General features: G+C 46.1%; 2 protein-coding genes across 8 annotated transcripts in view; both read right to left on the reverse strand.

The window, feature by feature from the left end:
• The window catches only part of LOC125154806 (uncharacterized), a 520558-nt gene that overhangs the window by 392514 nt on the left and 108405 nt on the right, over window positions 1-19639 (reverse strand). The window contains exons 4-5 of the mRNA XM_047839458.1: window positions 17792-17831; window positions 14437-14597 (exon numbers count right to left, since the gene is read on the reverse strand). Of these exons, the coding sequence (XP_047695414.1) occupies window positions 14437-14597; window positions 17792-17831 (201 nt within the window). The remainder of the gene's footprint in view (window positions 1-14436; window positions 14598-17791; window positions 17832-19639) is intronic.
• Window positions 1-19639, reverse strand: part of LOC125154813 (arp2/3 complex-activating protein rickA-like) — a 109690-nt gene that overhangs the window by 31514 nt on the left and 58537 nt on the right. The window lies entirely within an intron of this gene.

Raw genomic sequence — 19639 nt, forward strand, 5'->3', positions numbered from 1 at the left:
ACCTCCAGAGCATAGAAAGGGGCCTGGCTCAGAGCAGATGTGTAGTAAATAGCGTTTGAATGAATAATGGGAGGCCAAATTGGCCATTTACTATATATGAGATAGTATGGGGGCCACCCTGAGTCCATGTTTTAAGAATTCTGCAGTTATAGATGACGAGTTTGTGAATCTTTGCTGAGAGCTTTTGGAGCACCATGTGAAATGCTTCACTCAGATGATCTCATTCAGCCCTCAGAGCCGACTCGGGAATGACATGCTTTTATTAGCAGTTGAGGAAACCAAAGCCCAAAGAAGTTAAGCTAATTTCCATAAGGTTACCTGTTGACAAAGGGGTAGAGCTGAAATTTAAACCCCGACCTCAAGCCCAAGGTCAGATTTTCTCAGTGGTTTTTCACGTATACTTCTTCCCCTTCTTTTTAAATTAGTCATTTAAACAAAATCTTAAGTCTTACATTGAAAAAAAGTTTTAGTAAACATTAAAACTTTCACCTTGTCCTTTAAAGATGTGTAATTCCCACAAGCTAGAAATAGTTTTCAAGTTTTGTTTTTTTTTTCTAACTTACCCTATGGAAACAAGTTTTCCCCTTTTCCAAATACAAGATTATATTACACGGAATGTGCATTTTATCTAAAAAAAATTTTTTTTTAGTATTTATTTATTTTTGAGAGAGGGAGACAGAGTACAAGCTGGGGAGGGGCACAGAGACAGGGAGACACAGAATCCGAAGCAAGCTCCAGGCTCTGAGCTGTCAGCACAGAGCTCAACGCAGGGCTCAAACTCACGAGCTGTGTGCGAGGTCATGACCTGAGCCAAACGAAGTTGGATGCTCGACTGACCACCCAGGCGCCCCACGTAGTGTGCATTTGAGATGCGCTATGGCATCTGACGCTGTGCAGCCACAGAATACGACCTAGCTTGTTAGGACACCAAGTCAAATAAGAGCAGGTGGGCTCTCACTTAAGCCTAGAGGAGGTTTCTGGGGTGAAAGATGTGTGTATGGTGGTTGCGATACTGAAATCGGCTCTCTGCTGTCTAATTTTTTGCACATTCTGGAGGAGAGCATAGTCATCACAGAAATGTACTGAACGTCAGGTCTGAGTAGGAATCGGTTTGTTTAGTTGTCTGTGATTAATAATGGTTAAAATTTTTAATTGAGTGAGCAGAAGCAGGAAACGAGAGATGGCTTGGAAAACACTGGAACGTTTGGAAACATATCGCTAGCCTATCTTTTTTTTTTTTTTCAACGTTTTTTTATTTATTTTTGGGACAGAGAGAGACAGAACATGAACGGGGGAGGGGCAGAGAGAGAGGGAGACACAGAATCGGAAACAGGCTCCAGGCTCTGAGCCATCAGCCCAGAGCCTGACACGGGGCTCGAACTCACAGACCACGAGATCGTGACCAAGCTGAAGTCGGACGCTTAACCGACTGCGCCACCCAGGCGCCCCTCGCTAGCCTATCTTTGGCGATTTCTACGTCTTGAGTGTTTCATGATCAGTTTGTGACTTGACATCAGGTTCGGAGTGTAATGCTTACTGACCTACTCTGACAGCTGACCCACTGAATTTTTCATGTGTGTGCCTAGGGTCAGACGTGATTAAGCAGCAGGCCCTCTGGAGTCGCCCTTGCTTTGAGCAGTAGCGGTATCTATTGGCCATTTCGGTAGTGGGTGTTTGCGTTTTTTCACTAACTAAGCTACTTGACTCCTTTCTCTCTCTTTCCCATCTTCCCATAGACACAAGCCTTTCTTATTACAATCCATTATAGAATTACATTCAGAGGACACACTGCAAATTGGCAAGTACCCTTAACCTAAGTAATACAGTATGGGCTACCTCTCTGCTTTTCTCCCCCTTTCTTTTTAAAGATGGTGTGTGTGTGTGTGTGTGTGTGTGTGAGCCTGCACGTCTGAGTCTGCGCGTGTGTGCACATGAGGTCACAGGGTGTATACTTCTGCATCACATTTACTGTGAAGGAACTTGAAACAATTTTTTGTATGGCCCCTCTTAGATGTCCATAGGTCCCAATCTTAAATCTTTTGAAAAACATTTCAGTGAGTTGCAAACATTTCAATATAGGAGCTTTTTCCCGAACATCTTTTCCTTGGAAAAATCCAGTCCGGCAGCCTCAGACCCTGACTCCTACATGGCTGCTTCGCTGAGAGGGAATGCACATCCCGACCACTGTTGTCTCGTACCTGACCCGCTTCACCTGTTACGTTAGGTCCTTGGCCCCGGGGTTCAGTTTTTCCCCGTAAGTTTTCAGTATGAGTGTTTCCAACAACTCTTTCCTCCCCTCTGAGCCTTTAAAACTAAGATCACAAACACTCTTCCAGAATGTTCCATTGTGTTCAGTGTGTGTCTGACAGAGAAGTTCAAGGGGCTTATTAATAATTCAGGTCAGAAAACATGCTCAGAGAGGATGGCCTTAGATGGTGGGCACAGATAACACAGGAAACGTCAGGCAACTAGACAGGCCTCTACACCAGCACAGTGCCCTCGTCACGCTCCTAGCGAACAGACTCCCACAGAAACGAATATCTCCTCCATCCTTTGTTTCCCTCGTACAAATTTTGAGTAGAACCTCCTCAGGCTTTGCCGTTGGCTGGCACATCTGCTTTCTCTACATTGTAGCCGTCATACTTTTCTGTGTATTTGGTTAATATTTGCGTCAGAAGGATTAGCTGTAATGAAAGGGTTAGCCCTTTGCGTTGCCTTCGACCCATCAGTGTAGAAACAGGTCAAGTAGAAAGTAAAGACCCTGCGTAATCTCTCCCCCCACCACGATAACCACCGTGCAGGGTGTTTTCTCCTGTGGATGGACAGTGTACCTAGAGGCAGGTAAATATCACGCCTAAGAAAATACACATGTGAATAGAATCCCGTGCCCGGCCCGCAAAAGGTTCAGTCAATTTTTGTTGAAGGAATGTATGCGTATATTGAATAAATAAATATATACGATGTAGATCAACATGCATTTGTTGAAAGAGTGAATCTATACTTCTATAAATAAATAAATACAGTTTTATGTATAATTTTAGTAAAGCGAATCATTTACACGTACTGTTTTGAAACTTGTTCTTCGTGCATCCTAGTGAATCACGGCTGTCTTCATGTTGCCATATTAGATCTACCTCGTTACTTCTGGTGACTTCGTAGTACTCCTCTGCATGGAAATTCCATTTTACTTAACGTATTCGCTACTGATGGTCCTTTAGATTGCCGCCTTCTTTATGGTTTCCTGTGAAACAGTTTTGTAGAAAGCCTAGTTATATGTGCATATTTGCAGGAATTGCCGGTTCAAAAAATTGTACCTTATGAATTCTAATAGCTACTGCCAAGCCGTGCTTCAAGACCCTTTCGACTCATTTGTATTTTCACTAGAGTAGATGAGGGTTCTCTTTCTCTACACCCTCACTAACACTGGCTACTACCATTTTAAAAAATTCCTGTCTGCCAAATCTATGAATTAAAAAATTTTTTGTAACTTTTTTTGTTTGTTTTAAATTTTTTATAACTTTGAACGTGCTAGTGAAACGGAGTACCCTTCCTTCCTTCTGTTGGCCTGTGGGATTTCTTTGTAAATTTCCTTTGCTCATATATTTTCCAGTTGCGTTGTTTCATTTTCTTTTCAATTTATAGGAATCCTTTACAACATAAAGCAGTGTTCTTTGATGTAAATCCCTCGTCAACTGTTGATTGGCAGATTTCTTTCTTAGCCTTTCACTTGGTTTTTAACTCTGGGTTTGTGTCTCGTGTAGGCAAATTTTCTAGTCCTGGCCTGGATAGGTTTTGATCTTGCCATCATACTGGGAGAGGGACAGTTGAAATAATAATTAATGAAAATACACGTGAGTGAAAATTTGAGAAAAGTGATAGGCGATGATAACACTGACACATTTTCATTGAAAAATTGCCCTATTTCATTAAACCTTTGAGGCTGTGATTGCAAGAATCGCACTATTTATTTACCGTCAGGAAAGAAAAGGTGCTGATAAGTTAAACCGAAACGTTATTGACTGATGCATCCTCATTTCAGAAATGTGAAACTGAGAAAAAATACGCATCTTGAAATTGATCATTTCTTAAAGCTGAAATATGCATGAGGTGAAACTTAAAAGTATCTAAATGGGCACACAATGAAAAGTCAGTCCGAATGAGTAAATCAAGGGGGACGTCTGGGTGGCTCAGTCAGTCAAATGGCCAAGTCTTGATTTGGGCTCAGGTCAGGATCTCACAGTTCATGAGTTTGAGCCCTGCACTGGACTCTGTGCTATTAGCACAGAGCTTGGGATTCTTTCTCTCCCTCTTTCTCCACCCTTACTCCACTCTCCCTCCCTCCCCCCCCCCATCTCTCAAAATAAATAAGTAAATGAACCTCCACGTACCCATCACTGAACTTTTAACTGTGGCCAATTTCATCCGTACCAGTGGTTCTAAAAGTGTAGTCCTGGACTAGTGACATCACCACTGCGGAGCATTTGTTGGAAATACAGATGTCTAGCTTTTGAAAGAGTTTGAGAAAATGTCTACTTCTGGAAGATCTGCTACATCAGAAACCCGGGGGGTAGAAGCCATCAGTCTGTTTTAACAAGCCCGCCAGGTGATTCTGATGACTGCCAAAGCTCCAGAACCACTATAGAAACCATGCTGTCCGATCTCTGTGGGAGTATTGTCAAGCAAATGTTATCATTGTATCTGTAAATACTTTAGAAGCTATTTTCTTTTAAACATAGTGTCTCACAAATTGGCACGACATTTAGAGAGTGGCCAGCCGATCGGTACCAATAAATAGGTCACCCTTTGACCTCCTAATTCTACTCCTAGAGACCTACTTAACCGGACAGGTGCTTCATGAGGTCTATACAAAGATGCTCATCGCACTGCCTCAGATGGAGAAAATTTGGAGATACCACAGGCCTAATCGTGAGGGCTCGGCTGAGTAAGTCGTTTTATCCACTGATGGAATGCTGGGAAATCATTACAGACGATGATGTCATCGATATTACTGTTAAGTAGGAAAAGCAGTTTTCAAAAGAAGAATTGGCCCTGTTTTCTTTTTCCTGTGTGATGTGTGTGTACGTATTTGTGTGACAGAAAACGTGCTTATGTTGTGTGTATGGGTTTATGTTGTATGTATAGAAGAAAGACTGGAACGTTCTATACGAAAACATTACTAGTTGGACGATGTGATTTTCGTTCATTCCACCCTCCTCCTTCCTGACTTTTTTTTCCTTTTTGCGGTGGGACATGTATTTCTGTATTGGAGAAAAAATAATTTAATTTTGAAAAAAAGATCCATTGAAATGATCAACTCTGGATGAATTTCTGTTGAAATGATAATCGCTTTCCAGATGGACACCTGTGGATTCAAAGAGCTATGCCATTATTGGAGCAGATCTCCGAGATTTACCTGAACTCGAAGAGAAGCTAAAGAAATGCAACATGAATCTACAGTGAGATCTTGTTTTAACCTGTTACGCGTTTGTGATTTCATGCGAATGCGAAATAAGGTCAGCTGAAAGTGCAGCATGAGACCCGTGTTCCGTTTTTAATTCTGAAATGTTTATCACTTCATGGCTATGAGGGAGGTTTTCTAAGTTTTTGAGAGGCAATGTTTCTCCTGTTTTCACATCAGAATCACGTGTATTGCTTTTATAACGTACCGATGCCTAATACCATAAAGTTTGAGAGAAGATAATTATATGTATAGAAGCCTATAACTGCAGGGTGCCTGGGTGGCTCAGTTGGTTAAGTGTCCAACTCTTGATTTCCGCTCAGGTCATGATCTCACGATTGATGAGATCCAGCCCCATGTCAGGCTTTGCGCTGACAGCTTGGAGATTATATTAAGTATGCGTGTGAAAGCAGTTGAACAGCAAGTGGCACATAAACTATAATCTGTAGATTATTACAGTTGCAGTGGTAACCAGCAGCAACCTGCTGCGAACGTAGAAACACACCATTTGGGCAAACGTGCTAAATAGCCAGGGAAATAATCACTTACAAATCAGGAGAGCTCTTGGGATGCCTGCGTGGCTCAGTTGGTTAAGCATCCAACTTCTGATTTCGGCTCAGGTACTGATGTCCTGGTTCATGAGATTGAGCCCCACATTGGGCTCTGTGCTGACAGAGCCTGCTTGGAATTCTCCCTCCCTTTCTGCTCCTCCCCTGCTTGCCCTCTGTCTCTCTCAAAATAAGTAAATAAACTTTATTTTTTTATTTTTTTTTCAACGTTTTTTATTTATTTTTGGGACAGAGAGAGACAGAGCATGAACGGGGGAGGGGCAGAGAGAGAGGGAGACACAGAATCGGAAACAGGCTCCAGGCTCCGAGCCATCAGCCCAGAGCCTGACGCGGGGCTTGAACTCCCGGACCGCGAGATCGTGACCTGGCTGAAGTCGGACGCTCAACCGACTGCGCCACCCAGGCGCCCCAGAAGTAAATAAACTTTAAAAAAAATTAATCAGGGGAGCTCTTGATAGGCAAGTTTGCCTCACTTATGGAGATCTACAAAATGCATAAGGAACAGCGGCTAACACAAGTATTAGAATTACATCCATAATTCTCTAGGGTTCATTTGTGCTGTGTTTTCCTCCGTGGGCTGTTTTTGCTTCGCTTAGACTTCTCTTCTGAAAAGTATCAATCCTGTTTTTAATATTGGCGAAGCTACCTCTTAACTACACTGTAAACGTGTTTCACTTTTCATTTTCAAATAATTCAAATTTGTAAAAAAAAAGTTGCAAAAACTGTACAGGAAATTCCCACGTGTCCTTCTCCACCTGGCTTCCCCCCATGTGGTAATACCGTATGTAATAGTCGGTGCCTTTTGCATTAAAAAGGTTTTTGGAGGGTCACGTGGGTAGCTCAGTCGGTTAAGCATCCGACTTCAGCTCAGTTCATGGTCTCGTGGTTCGTGGGTTCGAGCCCTGCGTCAGGCTCTGTGCTGACAGCTTGGAGCCTGGAGGCCTGGAGCCTGCTTCAGATCCTGTGTCTCCCTCTCTCTCTGCCCCTCCCCTGCTTGTGCTCTGTCTCTCAAAAATAAATAAACATTAAAAAATTTTTTTAAATCAATAAAAACGTTTTCGGAACTGTTTTTCTCTAATTACCAACCTATTGAGGTTTTGAAACTTTTTTTTCCACTCACTCACTTTTTCTAATCGTTCCTATTGATATAATCTCGGGTTTTAGGCTTAGTTTAAAAAAAAAATTGCTTACTTTAAACTTCCTTTTAATGTTTTTCTTTCTGATTTTCAACTTCATCTGCAACTTGGACTTCATTGTCTATCCTCTGGATTTAGTTCTCTCATTCTTTGTACCATGACCCAGTTGGGTCCAGAGAGCATTGGTAGATATATACATATATATGTGTGTGTGTATTTGTATACACATACATATATTTTTATTTTAGAGAGAGAGAAAGAGAGCATGTGCAAGTCAGGGAGAGGGGTAGAAGAAACGAGAGAGAGAGAGATAAGATCCCAAGCAGGCTGCATGCTCAGCATGCAGCGCAACACAGGGCTCAATCCCATAACCCTGGGATCATGACCTGAGCCGAAATCCAGAGTCAGATGCTCAACTGACTGAGGTACCCAGGCGCACCTGGATATATATTTTTAATTTCTTTTAGTGTTTATTTATTTTTGAGAGAGAGTGCGAGCACGAGCCGTGGAGGAGCAGAGAGAAAGGGAGACACGGAATCCGAAGCAGGCTCCAGGCTCTGAGCGGTGAGCAGAGCCCGATGTGGGGCTCGAACCCATGGACTGTGAGATTATGACTTGAGCTGAAGTTGGATGCTTAACCGACTGAGCCACCCGGGCACCCCTGGATGTATATTTTTAAGTCACTTGAGTTATACCACATTTCCTTGTCAAAAAAAGAAAAAAAAAAAAAGGAAATCCTGATAAACAGTAACAGTGGATAGTTGGGACTGTCAGGTCAAAGCCAGCAGCATTTGTGGGTAGCCTTTCTCTCTGGTGATCATGAGTCCAGGCACTGAGTCTAGCTGCATGGGTTACATTCTGACACTAGCGTACACGATGTTCTTTCCAGCAAATTTCTTGGGTATTTTCAGTTCAGACAATTTACTTGTTTTGAAATTCCCCGCCAATACAAATAGGCAAAAATAACCTACTTGCTTTGTGAGAAAACTAGCAACCAGCCATGAGGAACAGCAGCGTAAAGGGGCAGAGAAGGAGGAGGACAGTAAAGGAGTCAGAAGGAGCAGGAATAAATCAGCAGAGCTCACATAATTTAGGGCTGCCTGTGCTCCCTTCCAACATGTAAAGCTTTTAGAGATTTCTGTAGGAGTTGATTGCTTTTCCTCTTTCGTAATTTGTTCGTTACTCCGGGTCTGGTAACTCAGACCGCATACTAGTGTGTCATTTGCTGAAGATGGTTGGTGTTGTTTTTAATTCTTGATGATAAAACTCTGTGTAAGAAGAATTAGATTCTGTTGAAGGGACAGCAGTATTTCTGCATTTTATCAGTCAGCTTTTGACGTGTACCAAAATCTCTGCAGCCTCAGCGGTCTCGAACAACTCACAATTCAGAGCAGTTCACAAGTTGCTCGGGATTGTGTGAGTTGACCATTTGGACTGGGCTTAGCTGGGCGGTTCTTCCACTGGAGCCGGCTGCCGCTGAGGTTCCCTGGGGTTCACTCCTGTAGCTGAGATCCCCTGGGGTTCCCTCCTATGCGGATGCCTCATTCTCACGCACAGGGCCTCCCCTCCGATAGCAAGCCAGCTTGGGTTCATTGCCACACTGGTTCAGGCTTCTGAGCAAGAGGGCAAGGGCCAGCGTGCAAGTGATTTTCAGCTTCCGCTTGCGTCGTGTTTGCTACTGTTGTGTTGGCCACAGCAAGTTACAGGCCTAACCCAGATTCCAGGGGAAGGGAACTAGACTACCTCGGAGCAAGGGGTCTGCAGGGCCACCCTGTCACCATGTGCGGGCATGCCGGGGGAGAATTTGGAGCAAGCCAGACAAAACCTTGCTCAGTGCTCACGTTGTTACGGTCTGAAACTTTGGGTCACAACAGGGCTCTCCACCTCTTAACGCCCTGATAGTTGACGCGCTATTCGGGGCTTCTCCTCTTCCTGCGGCGTGCACCCCAGGGTTTTCCTGCCCTGCCAGCACCATCCGTGGCTGCCGTTAGAGTCCCGATTTGATGAATACATACTTATGTGCCTTTTTCTTCTCTGAAGTTGCCAACACTGCTGATAACGGAACGAGTGCTGGTTTACATGACTCCGGAGCAGTCGGCCAACCTTCTCAAGTGGGCAGCTAACGGTTTTGAGACAGCTATGTTCATAAACCATGAACAGGTAAAAGGAAGCTCAAGACCTCTGCGTGCTGTATGCGTTCGCGTGCTGGCTAACCCTGAGCAACCTCAGTATAAATTTCCACTCACTCTTTTCCTTCCACCTCTGGCCACACACACATCTCCTTTTTAATCGATTCTAGCAATTCCCAGCGTTCCTGATTTCTTAACTTCCTGCAAACTCGCAGCCAGGGTTTTTGGAACTTCTCTCTTGGTCTTTACAAAAACTTTGTAAAGTTCACATTTACCGTTGTATTAATTACAGAGTCATAGATCGCGATGGAAGGAATTTTGGCTAACATATGGGTGTCAGGGTAGCGAACCCTGATCCCTTCCGAGGCAGGCAGGTGATGCAGTGGGGGAAGTTGGCCAGGTGTAAGGCAGACAGGAGTGCTGGGGACTCTGGTGAACTACAGTTCACCCCTGCTCAGTGCCACCTTGTTCCAATGTGGACATGGGAGCCTGGAGTTGAGAGCCCCCAATTTTTCAGGAGAAGTTACAGTGTAGAATTTTACTGTAAAATTCCTAATTTGTAAGATCCCCGAGTTTGGCCCGCTGGTTGCCTGTTTTTCTCCTCTGATCTGGTGGGAAGAGTTCTGTTTTAGAGCTTTGGAAATACTCAGCGTGGGTCCGAGTCCTGGCCCTGGCTCTTATGATTGGCCGGGTGCCCTTAGGCAGAATTGTAGGGTGGTTGGGAGTCCATGCTCTGGAGGTAGATTGCCTAGCTGTGTGACCTGGACAAGTTTCATAACCTCTCCGTGCCGTCTCTTTATCAGGAAAATGAGAATAATAACAGTCTCGACGTTAATAGGGTGTAGTGAGGAGTAAGCGAGTTAATTTGTACAGGAGCGTTTTCAGGATTGCCCGGCTGCTGAGCAGGTTATTAGCTGTTATTTGGATCTTTCTGAGCCCCAGGTCCTTGTTTTTGTTTTCAATTTGTTTTTAAAGTTCTCTACTTATTTTGAGAGAGAGCATGAGCAGGGAAGGAGCGGGGTGGGGGTGGGGGTGGGGGTGGGTGGAGAGAATCCCAAGCAGGCTCTGCGCTGGCAGCCTGGAGCCTGACGCGGGGCTTGATCCCACGAACTGTGAGATCATGACTTGAGCCGAAATATGGGTGGGATGGACGCTCAAGTAACTGAACCACCCCGGTGCCCCCGCCAGGGCTTTGTTTCTAAAGGGATAACTTCTCTGGACTATTATGGGAGTTCATGAGATGATGTGTAGTGGGGGGGGGCACGTGACTGAATACGTGGTGGCTAATTTCATTTTAAGTTTATTGATTTTATTTTTTTCATCTCATTTTATTTTTAAATTCCATTACGGATGAGAGCAGTAAAGGCTTCGCCCCGTGTCACATAATTATGGACAGATCTAAGGCTAGACCTTGGTTGACTTTCTCACCCCTTCATGCTCCAGGCCACATTCCCGTAGAGGTGGTTCTCGGTGGAGTTTTCTTCCTTCCCTCTGTGTAACTGGGGGCATTCCTCAGACTCAGTCTTCAGTCCTGGTGAGTGGACATAGTGGTAGCTGGCCTCATCTGGCTTCTGTAAGTCCGGGGAATCTGTCTTTGCTTGCAGGATACCAGGACTGGGGAAAATGAATTCTGCTTGCTTTCTTTTTTAAATTTATCTTATTTTTTTTAGCGTTTGTTTATTTTTGAGAGAGAGAGAGAGAGGGTGCGAGCAGGGCAGGGATAGAGGGAGAGGGAGACACAGGATCTGAAACAGGCTCCAGGCTCTGAACCGTCAGCACAGAGCCCGACGCGGGGCTCAAACTCACGAACTGTGAGATCGTGACCTGAGCCGAAGTCGGCCGCTTAACCGACTGAGCCACGTAGGTGCCCCTGAATTCTGCTTTGTTTTCACACATTGTGGGTGTTCACCCTGCTCTGTTCACCTTGTTTCATTCGTGCATTCTCTTATTCAACATCATATAGCAATGGTGGATAAAGTGAATCTTGACCACGGACCCAGTCACTTGGGAGCAAGCCTGGGGATGTGTCCGTTTTTACTTAATTCAGCAATATCCTAACAAATGCAAACCATCAGCCTCCTCAGGTGTACTAATTGCTCCCATGCCTTCCGTGATTTCTAATCAGTATTTTAAAATGACAAAAACCATATGAATGATGAAAAAAAATTTTTTTTTAATATTTATTTATTTTTTAGAGAGCGAGCGAGCAGGGGAGGGGTAGAGACACAGAATCCCAAGCAGGTTCCATGCTGTCAGCACAGAGCCCAGTGCGGGGCTCAAACCCACAAACTGTGAGATCATGACCTGAGCCAAAAATCAAGAGTCGGTGGCTTACCGACCGAGGTGCCCTGAGTGATGCAGATTTCAGTACTGATATAATAAGGGTAGCCAACTTGTAGAAGTTGCTTGCTATATAGCAGGCACCTTCCATGAGTGTGACCTGTATTAACCGACTTGTCACAGTAACCGGGGTGTGGCGGGTGTGGCCGGTGAGGGGACCGAAGCACAGAGGGATTGGACAACTTGCTGCCCACGGCCGCACGGCCTCACGGCTGGTAAGTTTCAGGCCAGGATTCAGACCCAGGCAGGAAGACGACGGAGCAGGTGCTCACAGGCACCCAGTGTGACCATCCGTGCCACGTAAGCCTCACACGTCCACCGAGAGAGAGGGATGCTGCTTCTTGCCTGCCACCGTTGTCACAGGAGCTCTGGGAATCATTTCGTCTAGTAAACTGTTGACGTTTTGGGACAAAATAAGAATAGTGCGCAGTGTATTACGTACGTTTTGTGACATTTGTGCGTATAGATACGTTAATGGTTTTTTTGAAGTGGTAAATGGGGGGCACATGGGTGGCTCAGTCAGCTAAGCATCTGGTTTTGGCTCAGGTCATGATCTCACGACTCATGAGTTCGAGCCTCACGTCGATCTCTGGGCTCACAGCTCGGAGCCTGGAGCCTGCTTCGGATTCTGTGGTTCCCTCTCTCCCTGCCCCTCCCCTCGTTCATGCTCTGTCTCTCTCGAAAACGAATAAACATTGTAAGAAGGGGGTTTTAAGTGGTTTCTCATTAGATAAGTAACACCACAAGCAAAACTTCAAAAAAAAAATCAAATAGTACAAGGGTATGCAGGGAAAGGTAAGTCTCTCTTCTACACTGGACCTTAGTGAGTCCTCCAACCTGGGAAGCAACACTGCCAGATTCCAGAATTATTCTGTGCATATATAAATGTAGCTAGAGATTTTTTTTTTTTCAACGTTTATTTATTTTTGGGAGAGAGAGACAGAGAGCAGGAACGGGCGAGGGGCAGAGAGAGAGGGAGACACAGAATCGGAAACAGGCTCCAGGCTCTGAGCCATCAGCCCAGAGCCTGACGCGGGGCTCGAACTCCCGGACCGCAAGATCGTGACCTGGCTGAAGTCGGACGCTTAACCGACTGCGCCACCCAGGTGCCCCGAGATTTTTTTTTTCTTAAGGGCAGACAGGAGCATGTTATGCACATCCCTCTGTACTGTACTTTTCGACAGTCTGTTATCTGAGAATCATTCCACATCTGTATCTGTGTCTGTATGTGTGTCCACATCTGTACCTACCTCTACTTGGATGTCCTCTTGCTGTTTTCATGGCAATGCAATATTTCATTAAACGACCATGCCACAGCTGCTTTAACCCCAGCGGATGGGCATGTGAGTCCTTTCCGTCATAGGGCCCGTTACACATCATACTGCGGAGTAAACCCTCTTGCACCTGGTGTGCACGTGGGAGTCTACCTGTGGAGCAGCCGGTCAGTGGTCTGACCAGCTCCCAGGCCGAGCGCAAACTGCCCGGTTGCCCCGCAAGGGTGGCAGCAGACGACGCTCTCATCGGCCCTGCGTGCCGTGCCTGCACCCGACTCCGCTGACTGCACTGGCTATTAGCAAACATCGGCCTTGACGGCTCAGAAACAGAATACTGTTGTCTGATTTTGCGTATTCGAGAAGCCCTTCTGGCATTGCCCAGCCTCCTCTTTCCCTTCCCAGGTGAACACGGACGACCGGTTCGGACAGATCGCGATCGAAAACCTGCGGAGGCGACAGTGTGACCTGGCGGGAGTGGAGACCCGCAAGCCGTTAAGAGTCACAGGTCGGAGAGCAGGGCGGGGACATCCTTTGGTACCCTTAACCCCCCAGGGAAGGGCACACTCCCTTCTCAGATCAGAGAATGTGAGAAGCCCTGTCGAGTGCCCACCTGAACAGGCAGCTGAGGTTCCACGTGGCCCACTGGTTCGTCACGCTAAAGAAGTCCAAGACCTGGGCCGCCGTCTTGGTTTGGAAAATACACATTCACATTTCCCATACCCTATTATTCCAAGTTTTCAGTATGCATATTTTCAAACAACATGAAAGTAGAGGGCACGGTAGGACGAAAACCCATGTCCCATCAGCCAACTTTGGTGAGTCACATCTTTCAATATTGTTTTATTTATCCCCATTTCTCGTCAGTGTGGTCACTGGAATATTTTAAGGCACATCCAGAGAGTATAGCATTACCCCCATAAATACTTCCATGTGAATCTCCTACCAGTAAGCATTTTCTTCCCCCACCCCGGGATAATGGGAACATCATTATTGAACCTCACACATCAGCCGAAACTCCTCCATAGCACCTACTCCACAGTCCGTGTTTGGATTTCCCCAGTTGTTTAAAAAAAAAAAAACAGAAAAAAATTCTATAGGTGGTGTGTTTGAAACAGGATCCAAACACGGTCCAAACTTTGTACTTGACACGTCCCTTACATTTCTTAGAATCTGTAATAGAGACTTTAAATATCTTTTATTTATTGTTTTTTAGTTTGTTTGGTTTTTTCTTTTTTTTTTGCTGAAGAGACACCACCCACCCCTGCCCCCATTAAATAGGTGAGCTATGTCACCTTACCCCTCGAACGCATTCAAACACTCTTGCTCACGGAGGAGTTCCTTCCTTTATTTCTCTTTAAATATACATTAGTGACTTCTCTCCCATGATAACAATGCATGTTCGGTGTAGAAAATTGGAAAAGATAAAGAAGAAAGATGGGGGCTGGGACGGGCTTTTGAAAAAGGAGTCATCTGAGACAAGTTCTCATGTGCTCCAAGAGTGCCTTGGATTTGTGCAACAGTGCCTCGTACCTTGCCTATTCTCTCCGCTGCACATTCTAGAAAGAACGGCTCCTGTCGAATGGGTGGGAAACAGCATCAGCCGTCGACGTGATGGAAGCGTACAGCAGACTGCCTCAGGCTGAAGCGAGCAGGTGCGGACTGGCGGGAGTTTAGTTTCACGGCGAACAATTCTGATTGATTAAAGGCATAACTGTCTTTAATGTAAACACAAACACAAAACAAACCTCAAGCCTCCAACCCTCACTAGATATATTTTGAACCATGTTAATCTGCTAATACAGGCTAAACCATAGCACCTTGAGAGGAACTCATTAGCCACTAACGGAGATAGAGTTTGTGCCCGAGCAGGTTATTTTGGTCAAAACGAGCAGTCACAACTGTCGCACGCACTCCCAGAGCACCCTGTGCGGTGGCAATTCTGCACAATCCCTGTGTTTTGGAGGAGGGAGATGACATTGCCCAAGGGCTTCTGAGGGGGAAAAGTCTGCCTGCAGATTTTTTCTTTGATTTTATTTTTATTTTATGAGAGAGTGCGCGAGTGGGGAAGGGGCAGCGAGAGAGGGAGGGAGGGAGAGAATCCCAAGCCGGCTCTATGATGTCTGTGCAGAGTCCGAGGTGAGGGCCTTGAACCCATGAACTGTGAGGTCGTGACCTGAGCCAAAATCAAGAGCCGGACGCTTAACTGACCGAGCCACCCAGGCGCCTCTTTGTGTGTATATTTTAAAGCTTCTATTTAAATGCTCTTTTGAGGGGCGCCTGGGTGGCGCAGTCGGTTAGGCGTCCGACTTCAGCCAGGTCACGATCTCGCGGTCTGTGAGTTCGAGCCCCGCGTCAGGCTCTGGGCTGATGGCTCGGAGCCTGGAGCCTGTTTCCGATTCGGTGTCTCCCTCTCTCTCTGCCCCTCCCCCGTTCATGCTCTGTCTCTCTCTGTCCCAAAAATAAATAAAAAACGTTGAAAAAAAAAATTAAAAAAAAAAATGCTCTTTTGAAAAAACTCATACAAGCACATGATAAAACAAAACAGAAGACGACAGTGTGGAGTACAAAGACCAACCCTTCCATCCTGCTCCCCTCACCACGAGTCTACCACCTTCTCTCAAGAGACAAGTGCCCTTGCCTGTGTCTTCCAGAAGTGAGCTATGCATGTGGAGCACGTATGTCCCCCACTTGCTCTTTACGTAGATAGCAGCGCACTCTGCACGTTATTTACTCTACAGTTTGCTTTTCGAATTCCACAGTGAGCCATAGAGACTGTTCCAGGTCGGTGCACACAGACCCATCGCGTTCTTTCAGATAGCTGCATATCCTCCAGTTGTGTGAGTGCGCCCTAACCTCTTGAACCCAGCTCTCCTCGGTTACAGCTATGATGCAGCTGTGAGGCTGCAGTCAATATTCTGGAATGTACATCTTTGTACATACAGGGTAAACTCTTAAAGGCAGAACTACTGAGTGAAAGGGTGTACATTGTAAATGCGGGGTGGGGGGGGCACCTGGCTGGCTCAGTCGGTAGAGCATGCAACTGACTCTGGATCTCAGGGTCGTGAGTTCAAGCCCCACATTGGGTGTGGGGCCTACTTGGAAAAAAAAAAAAAAAAAAAAGGAGGGCGCCTGGGTGGCTCTGTCAGTTAAGCATCTGACTTCGGCTCAGGTCACGATCTTGCGGTCCATGAGTTTGAGCCCTGCATCAGGCTCTCTGCTGACTGAGGGGGAAGTGGGGGGGGGGGGGGGGGGTAAGCATCTGCATGATGAAACAAGGCGTTCCTTGAAACTGGCAAACTCTTGAGGCCCCCGTGGATGTTCTAAGAAAGGACAGGAGCAGACAGTTGCCACCTGCCTCCTGTGGGAATTCTGCAGTCCTCAAACTGCCTGCAAGGCTTGGGGCTTCAAGGGTTCAAGGAGGTTGTGCATATTTAGTACTAACGTGGGATGTGGGAGAGAGAACACTGATGTGAAACCTAGTCTAGTTAAAGGTTATCGAGCCCAAGCAACATTTCTGAAAGTCTGAAAGTGAAGCTGAAATATACGATAAAAGCCAATGAGGAAATATTACTAAGAATAAGACTGTCAGGGCTCCTGGGTGGCTCAGTTGGTTAAGTGTCCAGTTTTGGCTCAGCTCATGAATTCACGGTTCAGGAGTTCAAGCCCCATATTGGGCTGTGTGCTGGCAGCTCAGAGCCTGGAGCCTGCTTCAGATTCTGTGTCTCCCTCTCTCTCTGCTCCTCCCCTGCTCACATTCTCTCTCTCTCTCTCTCTCTCAAAAATAAAATAAACATTAAAAAGAAAAATTAAAAAAAAATGAATATGATTAATAATTCTTAAAAAAAAAAAACCCTCCTACTCTTAATAAAAATTTCTGGTCCCCAAAAAGAACAACAACAAAAAAAACGTGCTCTCAGAATCTTCTACCTGCAGGTGGCTGTCATAATTTAGAAGGATGTTCTGACATGGGCTGGCATGGCACCATTTTTCTAAGCTATGCCAGCTCCTGTCTGTGGGAAGAGACAGAAAGTCACCCGGGAGCAGACTGCTGGTCTTCAGGGGCTCAGGTGAAAAGACCTGCCGAAGGTCATGGAACGAGAAGCAAGGACACAAGCAAGGAGGCTTAAGAGAAACCTCAGTGCAGAAGGGTTCTGTCTTTCCCGGCGTGCTGTGGGGTGGGCGGAGACGGAACGGGGTTGAGGCCGAGTGAAGGGATGTGTACAAAGGGTCCCAGGCCTTCTGGAAGAAACCCCCAGCCCCAAAGTTAGGGAAGCCTGTGAGAGACGAAGTGCGGTGGCCCCGGCCGAGGTCCCTGCAGGAAATATCCCTCCTGCAGGGCAGAAAAGTCCAGGCTGGTAACAGGCCACCTCAGGGCCTCAGGGTGGTTCTGACAGGTCTGGTCACCGTCACTGAGACTCTAAGTCCTTCAGGAGCCAACTCAGCCCAGAAGTGGAGGATGATAGCATGAGAGGCAAGAAGTGGAAACTCTAGGCTGTTGCTGGCAGGGCCTGTCCCATCAAGGACACCGTCACAGCAGCGAGCGACAGGCCCGCAGCCTGCCAGGGACCCGTGACCAGGCTGCAGTGCCGGTGGACCGGCCAGGCCAGCCAGCGCCTCCCCCACCCCACCCCGACACCTGGCACTTGAAAGCAGGACAGCCCCATCTGAACTTCACAACATGACACCGAAGTTCCAGATCCCCTTTTCATCACCGTGCAACCCAACTGCTTTTCTTTCCTGCTCGGGACCAGGCCGATCAGTCTCATCGTGTCTCAGATCATACATACAGACGTACGGACACAGATCTGCTTCAGTTCTCGCCGATGAGGCTTTGTTTTGTTTTCCTCTTTAAGCAAAGCACTTTAAGAAGATTTTATTTTGTTACCTGTAACAGATCTTCACTGAGGACTTCTGTTTTCTCAGCTCTGTGGGGAAAAATGAAAAGCTCAGAGTCAGAAATCCAGAAATGCAAAGGAACTCGTGAAATTTAATAATTACTATCCCAGAGTTTAAAACAACACAGCTAGGGACGGACGCCTGGGTGGCTCGGTGGGTTGAGCGCTCAACTCTTGACTTCAGCTCAGGTCATGATCCAGGGTCGTGGGATCAAACCCCACGTCGGGCTCTGTGTGCAGGGTGGCGTCTGCTTGGGGTTCTCTCTGTCTCCCTCGGTCCCTGTCTCCCCCCGTTCCCCGCTTGTGTATGCATGCTCTCTCTCTCTAAAACAAAAAAATAAAAAATAAACAAAACAGGCAGAAATGAATGATAACGTGGGGAGAAATTCCACCAACGTTGACATCAGAGGGCTCCTTGACCAAAACCAAAGAAAAAAACCAGCAAACAAATGTCTGCAAAGAATAGCAACCCCACACAAGAACAAAGCCTCAAGACCAGGGGCTCCCAGACCTGGGCGTGTATAGAATCACGAGGGTGGGGAGTGTGCGGATTTAAAATGCCAGTTTCCAGGCCTCACCTCTGTTCAAAAGCAGGTCTGGAACAAGATCCTGCTTCTTTATTATTTTTTTTTATTTTTATTAAAAAAATTTTTTTTTTCAACGTTTATGTATTTTTGGGACAGAGAGAGACAGAGTATGAACAGGGGAAGGGCAGAGAGAGAGGGAGACACAGAATCGGAAACAGGCTCCAGGCTATGAGCCATCAGCCCAGAGCCTGACGCGGGGCTCGAACTCCCGGACCGCGAGATCGTGACCTGGCTGAAGTCGGACGCTTAACTGACTGCGCCACCCAGGCGCCCCAAGATCCTGCTTCTTTAAGAGGCCCTCTCCTCCCAGAATTCCATGGCCGAGACCCACAGGCCACCCCTGGAGAAAAGACTGCTCTAGAGGCGCCTCGCTGGCTCAGTCAGTAGAATGTGCAACTCTAGATCTGGGGGTCATGAGTTTGAGCCCCACATTGGGCATGGAGCCTACTTAAAATACATTAAAAAAATAAATAAAGACCGCTGTAGAGAAGCTGAACCTTCAGTTCCTAAAACGATCATTTCTGAGCTTGACAGCCTTACTGAAACAAGTTTGTCACAAATCCAGGAACGTGATTCAATACTACACACACAAATAGTAACAACTGAGTATTCCTTCCTTCAGGCATCTCATCTTTACTTTAAAAAGAAACAAAGTATCAAAGTATTTTCACAGCTCTCTCCCACTCATGCTTTCCAATTATTATTAGCTAGGTAGACCTTTCCAGAAAGCCGACCTGGCGGCCATCGATCGGCAGAGGAACAGCCTGAGTTGCTCGAGCCTCAGTTGCCAGATCACGGTACTTTCCGAGGACTCCTCTGCAGCCCAAAGGGGCAGCACTGTTGCTGTACGTAATACCCAGAATGATGGCACTCGAGGTGCCATAGTGGGACTTCTGGTTCAACCAGTGATTTAAGTCGAGTCATTGGACACCCCTGTAATCAAGTCATTTGATTAGAAAGCAAATCAATGTATTTATTATCCTTTTTTTCATTTTACCAACTAGACCCTTTGCTTTCAATATAGAGGTACTTTACCTAAAAAGGTATCTGGAGACTGAAATCTATGTGGAACATATTATACGAAAATGTTAACATACAGCTTGAAAATAAGTGGACACTATGTTTCCCGCCTTTATGGACACTCAGCCACATATTACACTGATAAAATTAATTTTAGAAAGAGATCCAATATCTCTTCTTAATCAGATTTATTTCTGGGCTTTCTAGTCTGTTCCATTTATGTATCTTTTT

Source organism: Prionailurus viverrinus, chromosome E3, assembly GCF_022837055.1.
Source record: "Prionailurus viverrinus isolate Anna chromosome E3, UM_Priviv_1.0, whole genome shotgun sequence".
Taxonomy (NCBI): domain Eukaryota; kingdom Metazoa; phylum Chordata; class Mammalia; order Carnivora; family Felidae; genus Prionailurus; species Prionailurus viverrinus.